This window comes from Notechis scutatus, chromosome 2 (assembly GCF_049901735.1).
Source record: "Notechis scutatus isolate UNSWTSFEM ecotype Mainland chromosome 2, rNotScu1.2, whole genome shotgun sequence".
In the NCBI taxonomy this organism is placed as follows: domain Eukaryota; kingdom Metazoa; phylum Chordata; class Lepidosauria; order Squamata; family Elapidae; genus Notechis; species Notechis scutatus.
In genome coordinates, this window is record NC_142010.1 from 60,200,699 (window position 1) to 60,213,803 (window position 13,105).

At 35.1% G+C, this 13,105-nt stretch overlaps 1 protein-coding gene across 7 annotated transcripts in view; it reads right to left on the reverse strand.

Annotated features, from left to right (window-relative positions):
- The window catches only part of ATP2B2 (ATPase plasma membrane Ca2+ transporting 2), a 401,784-nt gene that overhangs the window by 44,901 nt on the left and 343,778 nt on the right, over positions 1 to 13,105 (reverse strand). For all 7 annotated transcript variants that reach the window (XM_087954872.1, XM_087954870.1, XM_087954869.1 and 4 more), the window contains 2 exons: positions 4,112 to 4,353; positions 3,350 to 3,584 (listed from right to left, as the gene is read on the reverse strand). In XM_087954872.1, coding sequence (XP_087810998.1) covers positions 3,350 to 3,584; positions 4,112 to 4,353 — 477 coding nt within the window. The remainder of the gene's footprint in view (positions 1 to 3,349; positions 3,585 to 4,111; positions 4,354 to 13,105) is intronic.

Sequence of the window (13,105 nt, forward strand, 5' to 3'; positions counted from 1 at the left end):
ACGGACACAATACAGAAGCCTGATGATGGCAGATGAGATTCTGCTGAAACGTTGCTACAACTTTAAAAGCACAACTATAATGACGTGGGAAAATACCCGAACAAAGCTGAAGGCCATATATATATATACATATATACTTTTTTCTTTTAAGAATTTAGTGTGTATTTTAAGGGAATGTACCAAGCAGAATTCGATTGAAAATAGGTATGTGTTATAAAATAGAGGTTAGAAAATGAATGTTATAACTGTAAAGATGTAACTTAATTTTTTAAATGATTTGAAAAAAGATACAAAGGTGTTACACTCCAGTCTAGTAATTACAGGGGAAAATTTGTTTTATGAGAAAAGATCATATGCAATTGTAAACAGGACAGATGAAAGTATAAAAACATTGATTAGAAAGATTTTAAAAATTAGAAATAGATATGTAATTGAATTAAGAAAGGAATGAGATAATTTAAAATAAGGCTATAGGAACTAAAGAAAGGGAAAAGCTATTGAAAAAATAGCGAAAATAGTTATAAGATATGGATTAGAATGTATAAGATAAATATGTATTGAGTTTATGTCTGTATGGAGAAGTGATAACCCGGGGCCACACTGTTCTCAAAAAAAGATATTTTATTTGTATTTGTATGTTTTGTGAAAACTTAAATAAAACTTATTTTTAAAAAAAGAGCAACTGCGTTCTCTTCGCTGATGATGTAAAGCTATTCAACACCACAGACAATACTATCCTCCAAAAAGACCTTGACTATGTATCAGAATGGTCAATCAAATGGCAACTTCAAATCTCAACAAATAAATGCTTTGTCTTACATATTGGCAAAAAAAAATAAATCAGAAAATGAAATACAAGCTAAATAATCAAGATCTTGTGGAGGATCCAAACTTTGTCAAGGACCTTGGAGTACTCATCTCTAATGATCTAAGTGCTAGAGCCCACTGTAACTACATAGCCAAAAAGGCATTAAGAGTTATTAATCTAATCCTACGTAGCTTCTTCTCTGGTAATATCACACTACTAACGAGAGCATACAAAACTTTTGCTAGACCTATACTTGAATACAGCTCATCAGTCTGGAACCCATATCATGTATCTGATATTAACATAATTGAAAAAGTCCAGAAATATTTCACAAGAAGAGTTCTCCACTCCACTACTCATTGCAGAATACCTATACCACCAGACTTGAAACTCTAGACCTAGAAAACTAGAACTATGCCACCTCCGGTCCAATCTAAATATAGTGTATAAAATCATACATTGCAATGTCCTACCTGCAAATGAATACTTTAGCTTCAATCATAACAATACAAGAGCACACAATAGATACAAACTCAAGGTTAACCAAACCAAACTTGACTGCAGAAAATACCACTTCAGTGACAGAGTGGTCAATGTTTGGAATACTCTACCTGACTCTGTGGTTTCTTCCCCAAACCCCAAAAACTTTAACCTTAGACTGTCTACTATTGACCTCATCCCCTTCCTAAAAGGGCTGTAGGTGGTGTGCATAAGCTCATCAATCATGCCTACTGTCCCTGTCCTATTGTTTCTTTTTATTTTTCTTATAAGTATCTATCTCATGTATTCAAAACTACGTTTATTCTTATACCTGTATCTTGTAAGCAATTGACCAATCAAATAAATACTAAAAACAATAAATTTGAACTGATTTGATATTAACTGCATTACAACTTTCTAACACAAATGCAAACTGGATTGTCTGAGTATGCAAATTCCAACCACAGGGGAAATAGCTACTACAGGATGTAACATTTTAAGAATTAAGAATGGCTTTCCTAATCTTTATGTCTTCAAGTTGAAATCTTTAGGATAAATTTTATGCATTTTTTTCAATATATATTTTGAATTTTTTTCTAGGATTTATAACACAGTTGCACATGAAAAAAGCACTCAAATTATCTTTAATACAAGCTGGTCCGTTGTTAAGGTATTACTTTTATCACAATAAAGCAATCATGAGCCATTCTAAGCTAATTGTTCTACTGTACTGTGGCCGATACTTAAAATGCTGAGAATCTCAGTGTGGACTAAATCAGAGATGTGTGAACTGCTGAAAACTCTCCACATCAGTAGGTCATGGTTGCAATCTCAGTTTTTAAAAAATAAAATAAAAGCAAATAAACTATAATTATAATACTCTTTTCAAAAGAATATGATTGTGAAAGCAAAATAAATGTTAAAGCAGTCCTCCATGAGTAAGTAAAATCCATCTTCCAGTTCTGTTAAATTTCTATCTCTTGCAAAGAAAATTTATAGTTCTCAGTCAGAATCACTATACCATTTATTCTGGTGTTTTGAAGCTTGCCTTACTATGTCTAGAAATAGAGGGGAGGGAGGCTGCTGCTGAATTCCTCCCTGAAGAATTATCTTTACTTGCACATTACTGAAGAAATTAGTGAATAACACAATGCAAGACTGTCACACAGTCCCCCAGCCATTGCATAAGCTGCTTCACCCCTCCCAAACCTTTCAAATGGAATGGTAAAAGGACTTTTCTATCAAAATGAATGAGAATGGTTGAAATCAATGCTAGTTAACTAGTTAAGTTTCACAAAGTCACCTCTGATTCTGGGGCATTCTATAAATGAAAGCTTGACATTTCAACCTGTAAAGGCTCTCATAAGTTCTTTGATTGCATCTATTCATTGCCTTTCTTTTCTAGTTCTACTTTGTACATCACATGCCAAAATTATGTGAGATTCTGCTTGCTGCACATCACCTCAAGGGAGCAATCAAGTCTTTCCGTGGTCGAGGAATGACTGGTTCTTCTTGCAATCCTGGGTACTTTTCATGGCCACTGTTCAGAAGCATCTACATATCTCTTCTTTCTCTGTGTTTAGGACCACAAGAAGTCTACTGCTTTAACTGTTCTGATCTTTGTTGTTCTTGAAAAAAGCCCTTCTGCTTCAAAATCTGGTCTAGATCTGCTAATCTTTTCCTCTCTAGAATTAATTTCCAACACCCTGTCCATCTTTTTTCTGGAGCTCAAGGAAACAAATGTTTCTACCATCTTCCTTTCATCAACTGGAAATTCACTAAACATGCAGGTTAGCATAATATCTGTCTTCTTAAATAGAGTGGGGGAAACAGCACCTTAAATAAATAAAATGAATATTAGCAAAATAGTTCAAGTCTTATAGTCAAATGAGAATTCTAAAGGAGTTCACATATTCATGTTGTTTTTATATTGCATTATGTTTGGAAATATTGAAAAGTTAACATTTTTTTAAAAGACCTGTTGTTTTTTTTACTACCCACAGAGAAAAAAACCCTCTGAGCCTCTTGGGCTTTTTTTGTTTTGTTTTAGAGCATTTTTACCTCTGGTCGTACAGGATCTTCTATGCCAACCACGCAAATGCAGGTAAGATCAGTTAAAATATCATTTTCAGTGTCCCATTCTGGTTCAGGATCACCGGGAAAGTCTCGAAAAGCAACACAGATGGTTCTCAATCCATCACAGGCCATGGGCTCAATCACTTTCTTAACCATCTCGTCTCTATCACGAGGTCTAAAAATGCGAGTCTCACCTGCAGCATTAAGAATCTTAGAACATCTGGAAAGAAAGGAAAACAAATGACTGGATCACAACTGCAAAGAAGTGAGATTCAACAATTGAGAGGAACGAGTTAGATTATGGCATTTAGAATTTTTTTTTAAAAAAAATTTAAATAGCAGTGGCAACTTGGATCATACTTGCCTCAAATAATAAATGATGAAATTCCAATTAACAAAATAAAGTTTTTTCAAACAGACTAGGTCAAAACCTTCTTCCTTTATGTATTAGTTTGAATTCTGCCAAAGCAAGTACTTATAATAAAGAAAAACAGATATCAGTGACACTTGATATATATTTTACTCAGGACTGTCCTTTAAATGATGATACACTAAAAGAACAAATGTATTACAAATTTTATATAAAAGAATGTCCCATTGTTTTTATGGAGATTTGGAGCGTCGTTAAGCATAAATCTATCTGATAGACTGTCTGTGGCAGTAGTATATTTATATTCACAAAGCAACTGGGAGCACCTCCACATAGAATTAATGAAAAAGGGTTCAAAACAAATACCGTGCACATACTTCTTTAGGACAATTTCAGAAGCCCCTTTGCTATACATTCGGAAGCTGTCATCCGGCATTTTAATGACAGTGCTCATTGACTTTCTCACAGAGTTAAATGTGTAAACTTTGTAGAGTTTCTCTTCAGGCATTTGATTCCGAACAGGCTGATAATCCCGCTTTAGATCCATCACAAATCCAAGCAATCCACATTCTGTCTTGTTACCAACCTGCCGAGGTAGACCACCTTCTTTTTCTGGTGGCTAAGGAGAGAGAGAGAAAAATTGGACTTCAGGGTTTGTCATTCAGCATCCTCACCTGATCTCACCTGTGATGACATGTAGTTCTTCTCTATTATTATCATTTTTAGATAGCCCTCAACTTATGACCAGAACTGAGACTGGAACTTCTAAGTGAAGCAAATCTAGTTTCCCCCATTGACTTTGCTTGTGGAAATCCTCCAGGGCAGGTTGTAAATGCTAAGCACATGACTCCAGGATGCTGCAGCTGTGATAAATACCTGCCAGGTGCCAAGCAACAACATTTTGACCGTGTGACCATAGGGCCATTGAGACAGTCACAAGTGCAAGGACCAGCTATAAGTCACTTTTTTCATTGCCATCGTAACTTTGAATGGTTGGTAAACAAACAGTCCTAAGAAAAACAGTTGCAGAAGCCTGAAAATATACAGTATATTAGAGCATTACAAAGAGATTTTGATGCTTTAAGAGTGTTTCTCTTCCGCATTGCTCTCAGATTCTCTTTCTTTTCCAAAGTGAAACAAAGCAGAAAAAAAATCACTATACTGCTTTTCACAAAAAGTTCAGATTTAAACTGCATATAATTAAGGTAACTTTTAATTTGGAGACTGGAATAAATGGTCTTGCATTTAAAAACAAAGCAAAACTATTCATTTAAAGTATTTCTATTCCACCTTTTGTTCCAACACAAAAATGTTAAAATAAAATTTTAAAAAATGATTCCAAAATATTACTTTAAAGCTAGTTTGAAAAAATGGTTACATATAACCATATGTAACTGCAATGGAGCTTAAAACTTGCTTTGCTGTAAAGCAATTATTAATATTTACAAATAGAAAGAAAACAATTATTCTGTAGTTCATCTGAAGATTAGTTTTGTTCTGGGTGTTTTCAGAGCAAATCCTATCAAGGCTATGTGTAATGACACTGAGTTATTTGAAGTAAGCTATTGTCAGTCACTCACAATTTTCAATCTGCAAAGTGGATGTAATAATGACATGGAAGCATTGTAACCATCATCGGTTTTGTTATGTCTTAAGAACCTGCCAGCAGTCCGCCGCCTGAGCGGGAGCGCCGATCGCTCCCATTGGCTGATGCCATTTGACAGCCGGCTATAAAAGGGAGCTGTCAAACGGCATCAGCTGTCGCCGCCAGCTGGCTGTCAGAGTGCCTCTGAAGCCGCGGCGACCCTTTATTCTCTTGAATAAAGACTTTTAGCCTAACCTGGCTCCGTCTCCCTCTGTAACCGCCGCTCTACAACAGGTTTCACAACAAGCTTAATCCAAATTAAGTTCTCCAAATTTGTTAGATTTCAACTGCCAAAGTTAATGTAGTATAATGTTTGGACCCAATGTTTGAACTGGGAGACCCAGTTCTAATGACCCTTGCCAGGAAATAGAAAAAGGGAGCACTGTGTGTATTACTTAGAACTTCTGAAGGCAAAAAATCAAATATAAGACTAGCATATGAATAAAATAAAAATAAATAATTATCAGCTTAGGAAAGCATTGTAGAAGGTGAAGTCATTTGAAGGAGGAATACTGCTATCTTAAAGTCATGATGTGATTTTTCCTGCTTTCAAGAAGTAATTGAAAATTTTTTGTAATCAATACATTTATTGTAAAATGTTTAGTCTTCTGGACTGACTTTCAATTCTATCAGCCAGAGGCAAATTAAAAGTCTTCTAGAAAATGAAAGCACTAAAATAATTGCAATATAAAGGTGTTTATTTTGTGGGGGAGGGGGAGAATGGGTTGGATAGGCTGGATATGTTTGATCAGATGCATGACTTAGGAGCTTATTTCCAGGTAAACATACTTAGGATTCTGCAACGCTCTCAATTACAAGTCAAATTGAGAAATACAGTATAACTCAAGCTGCTGGTAGTTCAGCCTTTCTGTTTCGCTTCCACTAATGATCAAAGTAGCATCCTATAAGAGATGTGCAAAAGTTCTGAAGATATATATTTCACTTTTCCCTGACTTCTGGGAACTCTATTGGTGGTTCCAATATCCAGGAAAAGCTTACATACATACATTTCTTTTCATCCTCTCCTACCAATCTAAGCCAATCTCAGTGAGAGGTCCCCAATTTTTACCCATCTGAAAGAGATTTGTGATTTAAATGAAAGATACTCCCAAAGATGAGCAGTCTCAATGTATATATTTTAGAGATAAACATGACATTGATAAACATGACACTAAGTATACATTTAGATGAGAGTGTATGTTTTGTCCTACTGAATCTATCTGCCAAACCAGTTTCCATGCAGTAGAAAATATAGCCACCAATCTAGAGCAGATTATTAAATCAAAAGTTTTATATTCCCTTTATCCTCTTCAAAGTTATAGGCCATTCACCCTTAATGGTATGCAAACATATGAATTCAAGATAGCAGGAAAACACATTCAAACACATAAACCAGCCCCTATAAAAATATTTGGAATGTTAAAATAAGCATGATGAACCAGCAATTTTCAGCATCAGATGCAGCCATGGACAGGCCTTCTTCCTGGATTTGGTACTTCGGAAAACATCTTTAAAGATACTCTCAATATACAATCAGGGGATACAGGAGAAGGCAACAGCCTATCTATATTCTGGTCTTCAGCATTTAGGGATCACTGCCATCATCTAGAATTGGTGCCTGACCACTCATAAAGCCCCATGTATCCTGCAGTAATAGTACTTTAGAAATATTCTTCACAGCAAGTCCTCTGTAAAGAAAATGCAATAACAATACAGAGAGAAGTCATGGGAAAACAAGTGCCTTCATAAGTCTTAAGAGACTCTTAGACCCTTTTCTTAATTTTCAAAAAAAAGGATTAAAGTAATTAAATGATAAATGAAAACAATTATTCTTTTGACATTATCTCAGTCTCTGGACATTACAAGACAATGTGGCTAATTTCTAGTTTACTTGTCTAGTGATTTATGTCATTAATATAAGACTCAGTCTGCCATTCTATATCCTACTCATGTCAAAAAACTATTTTGCAAAATGTTTGATAATTCTGGTCTATTCATTTTATAATATGCATTCTCTCTATCAAGAATCTAATAGTCAATGATTTATTGAAGAGCAAAACTCTACTCTATTCATTCCCTGCTTGGTCTCCTGTTTATTTTCATTTTCAGAATTCTACCAAATACCTGTGAGGCATGCTTAGCATACTAATTCTTATAAATTCATTTATTACATATTTTCCTACAACAACCCTCTACCAATCAACAAGCAGCAATGCAGTCTTCACATGTAGATAAAAACAAGTGGCAGAGCAAATTTAGGAGAAAAACACACCCAAGTGTTCACATCTTTCCAGTTATGTCATCTGCACTGTAGTGTTTCCATTTTTTTAACATTTCCCAGCTCTTATGATTTTTTTCATCATTTTTTTCTTGGTTACTAACGTTTATAAAATTCATTTCAGTTCCACCCTTTGACATTTCAGTAACATTTTCACACAAAATACTTCAAAATACTTCAAGCTTTTCTTCACTTCACAATTTCATCATGTTTATTTTTAATTCTATTCAATGTGATGGAAGCTCCCCACTTATCCCTTTTATACAACGTTTTTAATTTCCAAATACCAAAGCTGTATTTTGTGAGTTTTTAAAAACTCCTTTGGACTACATTTTTATAACTGAATTTTTTCTCTTTCTACACATTGTATACTGTCTTTTTATCCTCATTTTTTCACTTTTACCACTAATTTCTAATTATCAAGTACTGACTTATTAAAAAAAATCTGATATAAGTATTTTGCCAAATAAGAATGCTCATATGTATTACAGACTCATTTTTGATGCAATTCTCCTGCAAGGAACTCTTTGAAATGAATATAAATAATTTATAGGAAGATGTCTTATTTACAATAAAAACCTCACATTTTTAGTACAATGCTTCTTAGAAGTCAAATGAATTAAGTTTTTTTTAAAAAACTAAGCAATTAGTGATTGATAATGGCTGCATATAGAATATCCCAGTTCTGCTTTGCAAGTGATATCTCACACCAGCAAAAATTACCTTAAGCAATGGCTTAGTATTACACATCAATAGTTACCTAGATAAGTTACCGACCCCCGAGCAACCTTCGAAAAACACTTCTGCACTGGGATATACTTGGCACTCAAGAGATGTTGCTGACGTCTTGACCCAGTGCTTGGATATTGTGTATATCTGGATGGAACAGAGTTAGACTCAATTCTGATAAGACCAAGTGGCTTTGTCAGTTTGATTCCCCCTGATTCTAGAGACATTCCATATTTAGTGTTTAATGGGATTGCACTGCCATATGCAAAACTAGTGTGCAATCAGGGGATGGATTCATAGCTCCTTCTCAAAGAACAGGTGGCAGCTGTGTACTAAGATGCCTTTGCAGAGGTTGAGCCTGTTTCTGGACCAGGAGACCCTTGAGATAGTCTACTGTAAGGGCTGTCCATGAAGACCACTCAGGAGATTACCCAGAAGATAAAGCAGGGTCAGAATGTAGCTGTGTGGAATGTGATGGGGCATGTTGCAATCTCTGCATGTACCCTGCTGCTTTGCAAGCATTGGCTTTCATGTGCAATTCAGGATGCTGGTTATCACATATAAAATGCTTCATGGAATAGAGCTTGGCAACTGGAGGGACTGCCTGGCTCCATATGTTTCCACTGATTTCAACCAGAGTAGGCAGGCTCCAGGTCCTTTCAGATAAGCGGTCTCACTTTGTGGAACCCAGGAAGTGGGGCTTCTTGGTGATGGTTCTTATCCTGTGGAATGATATCCTCCAATAGATCCATTTCTGTTCCCATCTTTATGACTTCTGCAAACTTCCTAATCTGCTTGTTCTCCTAAACCAGGATGGGGATGGAGCACCTTTGGGTTTTCTAGGCATATCTTCCAGTTAACTATTTCCTTTCTGTGATAATTGCTGCTTTCTTTTACATTTCTTTTATATAATTATAACTCAGCAAAGTCACTCTGGAGTCAGACAATGTCAAAACTGAGCAAACTAACAAACACAGAACTATGATTCTTTGACTGAAACCTTGAGTGAAACCTAAAACTACATAATCTTCTTTATACTGCTCACTTGTGTTTACCTTTTGTTCATTATAATCCCAAAGTTATATTAAATACTATTCCTGGGCCATGTGTCCTTTATTGCATATTTGTTGTTGAGTCAGAGCCCGGATATTTTTTTACTATGCGCCAGATCAAACGTTAGAGAGGTAAAAATACCATATTATATGATTGCTAAAATGAATAGAAAGGAACAAACAATTATCTTCCAGATGTGACTTTTCTGCCCAAACCGGAGAAGGGAAAGAGAGCTTGTTTCTTAAATCTCCTGGGCTTAAGAGAACCACATGCCAACTGGCAAAGAACCTGCCCTTTGGGAATAATAGGAAAGAAGAGCTGAAGTGATGAACCATTTTAATGTGCTTTGAAATTAAGGGAAGAAGTGAGTAATAAGAATCCTTAACAGAACTGAAGCTTTCGTGGGAGTTCAGCTGTGATGACGAACTACTCCCTTCCTTTGGTAGTTTCACAGTGCAATCCTGCCTTAGACAGGGCTATTTCTGAGGAAGGATTGATCCCATCTGCCACCACTTTGCAAAATCAGATTCTGTCTACCACTTGCATGACACATTTTGATCTTCCACTCACTAAATAAGTCTCCAAACCCCTAAAGCCTATTGGACTAAATGGTTTTCCCAGTGGTTCAGCCATTTAATAAAACATTTAAAAAATGAAGGAGGGAGGGAGGAAGGAAGGAAAGAGGAGATCAAAGGCAGATGGAATGAGCCATAACAAACTCAGAAAAGAGAAGGAAAAAAGAGAAGAAAAGCTATATTGTTGGGATTGAAAATGCTGTGCATGCACTTAAGTGCCTCTTTTTATTATTTGTGATTAAATAACAGAAGAAAAAGTGCCTCTTTAAATCTCCAATTTTTATCTCAGATATGAAGCAACACTTTTTGATTTACAGTGTCCTGTATTCAGATAAAAGGCTTTTGAGATTATTTTTCATTGGTACTCATTTTAATTTTTATAACTGTATTGGTTTAATTGCATTATTAAACACTGCTTTTGGTTTCATCTTTTTAATCCAGGATGGGCTATTTGGTTTCACAAAGTGGCAAATCTACACTTGAAAGAACTCAACAGGCATTTCTCACTTTTCAAATCAAAGAACAGATTTTTCTGAGAAACCGCGAAAGCCATATTTGTCCAACTAAACAGGGTTACCCCAGAGACATACATAGTACTATGTAATTCACTTGAGAATTTACTGATTACCGAATTAACTAACAATACATTTAGAGGATGCACTCAAATGATTTAAAATATTGTTTCAAGTAAAAAGTTTTTCAATTTAACAGTTATCCTTCAAAACACATACATGAAAAATTAACCAGTTATATTGTGGTTCCTAATGCTAATAGTACTTTAAAAATAAGACTTGGCAACAAATTCTATAAAAGTCCTTCTTATTCCTTTCTTATTAACAGTGGCTGTTACTATTTGTTTTCTTGGCAGCTTCCTCTTACTACATAATTTCAGAGGCAGATAATATATTAGTAATGCAAAAATACCAGGGAAGTTGTCAAGTTGCTTATCTGTCTTGAATATTTCATTTTGCAGTTGTCTCAGCTGCAGATTTCTGGCAAGTATTTGATTATGCATTTTTGTCATATTTCCCCCCAAAAAATCCACAATTAAATAATCATTACACTATAACATGTCTTCACTCTCCACCACAATTCATGGACAAGAAATTAATCAGAAAACAGTCGATCAATGACACCTCTGAATTTGCACACTTTAATCATTTGTTTATTTTCACTTTGCTTGTACTTCCCAACTCAATCATAACTTGTCATGGTTTAATACATATACGCTAACACATACATACACATAAATTATATTTCTATGTATAATTTAAATTACAATTAAAAAAATAAAAAAATGAATACAAACTAGAGAAAAGAAAAGAAAAAAGAAAAAGTGAAGAAAAAAGAGAAGAGAGAAGAGAAATAAGAATATATTAAAGAAAAAGACACACAAATACACACACACACATATATACATACAGAGAGAGAAAGAGAGAGAGAGAGATGACTTGTCCCTTCATTATAACAAGTACATACAAGTTTAACTTGTCACTTTTTCTTAAATTATAAAGAAATGATTTTCCTACAGTATATCCCATCTCAATGAATAAGGGACATCTATATTGGTGTGAGGAAGAAGTGGCAAATTAAAGACTGCAGTGGAAGTTGCTCACGAGAGGAGCAATGGTCTCCAGCAGGTTTACATCTCTGGGACATGACACTGAGTTTGCATTCTTTCTTTTCTAATCAATTCCTTCTTAGCTGCTTTTTAGCTATTAGGAACCTTTGGATCGACAAGATTTATAGCATTGGGTGAGTTTTCTTCAAACCTTAGCCAAAGACGTCTCAAATATATCTTTAAAGACTTAAAATTCTTTTGAAATAAACAGCAAAAGGTGGTTAGAACATTGACTTTGAGATTTTTTGGAATTTGGATTTTGGAAAATTACAAATGGACTAAGGATCCAGTTGGATTTGAAATAAGATTTTGGAATTAATTGTAAGAATCATTTCCATAGGAGATTACTTTTGTTTCAAATTGTGTTTAAAAAAAACATTAGTATGCATCTTAGATGATTTGACGCTGGAGGGAATCAGAAGGATTTAGAAGGAATGAAGATTACACTTAAAGAGACTAAAGATTATTACCAGTAAAGGAAGGAATAATACCTCCACATGCCCAACCAAATAACTTATTAAAATCCCGAATGTACTCTTAGAAGGAAACCATTTTCAACAACATGCAGAAAGGTGGACGTGAGGTGCTAAGATGATTGATTTTTACTATGTGGCAACAAGTTGATTTCAACTCTACACCCCCTTAAAATCCCATGGGGATTTTCTAAAAGCATGTCAAGTACATTCAGAGGAGGCAGACAGGCAACCTAAATTCTGCCTCTTATGTGCCACATCATGAAGTAAACATGAACAGACAGTTTATCTCATGATATCACATAGCACGCCTTTCTTTGTTTTGGCAATACTGTGGCTAAGTATGAAAATTATGTTTAGTAGAACGATAAAGGGGAAAGGACCATGAGTGATAAATAGAAGCAAACTATTAGAATGAAAAAAGTATATGCACAGAAATGCTTGTAACAATAAAAAGGCACTGAGTTTTAGAGATTGCTATTGATGCAAAATAGACTCTTTGGACTCACAATAGTAGTAATAAAGAATGTTTTACACTAACAGCACCAATTTACTATTGGTATTCAACAGTAGGTATTATTATTCATTCTTTGTATAGTTGTAATTATTGTAGTATATTTGAAATTGGGACAAAGCAACTTAAAACAATTGTACAACACAAAGAACAAGAACAACACACAACAATGGTGGTATAACATTTTTCTTGGGTTGAGAAAGGTATAGTTTACTAGAAGCCAAGTGAAATACAGTAGTGCAAAGCCAGAGCTGAAATGTGTGTACCGAAATCCCAAGTGAAACTTTTCCTTCCTGAAGGTGCCGCCCATAGTTGGTCCCCGTGTCTCCAATCAAATTTAAAAGAGGTGTTTTTAGAATGGTCTGCTGAGGAATGCAGCTGTTCTCCATTCTCAAGCAGTTGACCTTGGAAAGGAATGGTGAACTTTCATTTCACCAAAGCATACTCCCCTCCCACTGGCCTCCAGAATTAATGGCAGACTGG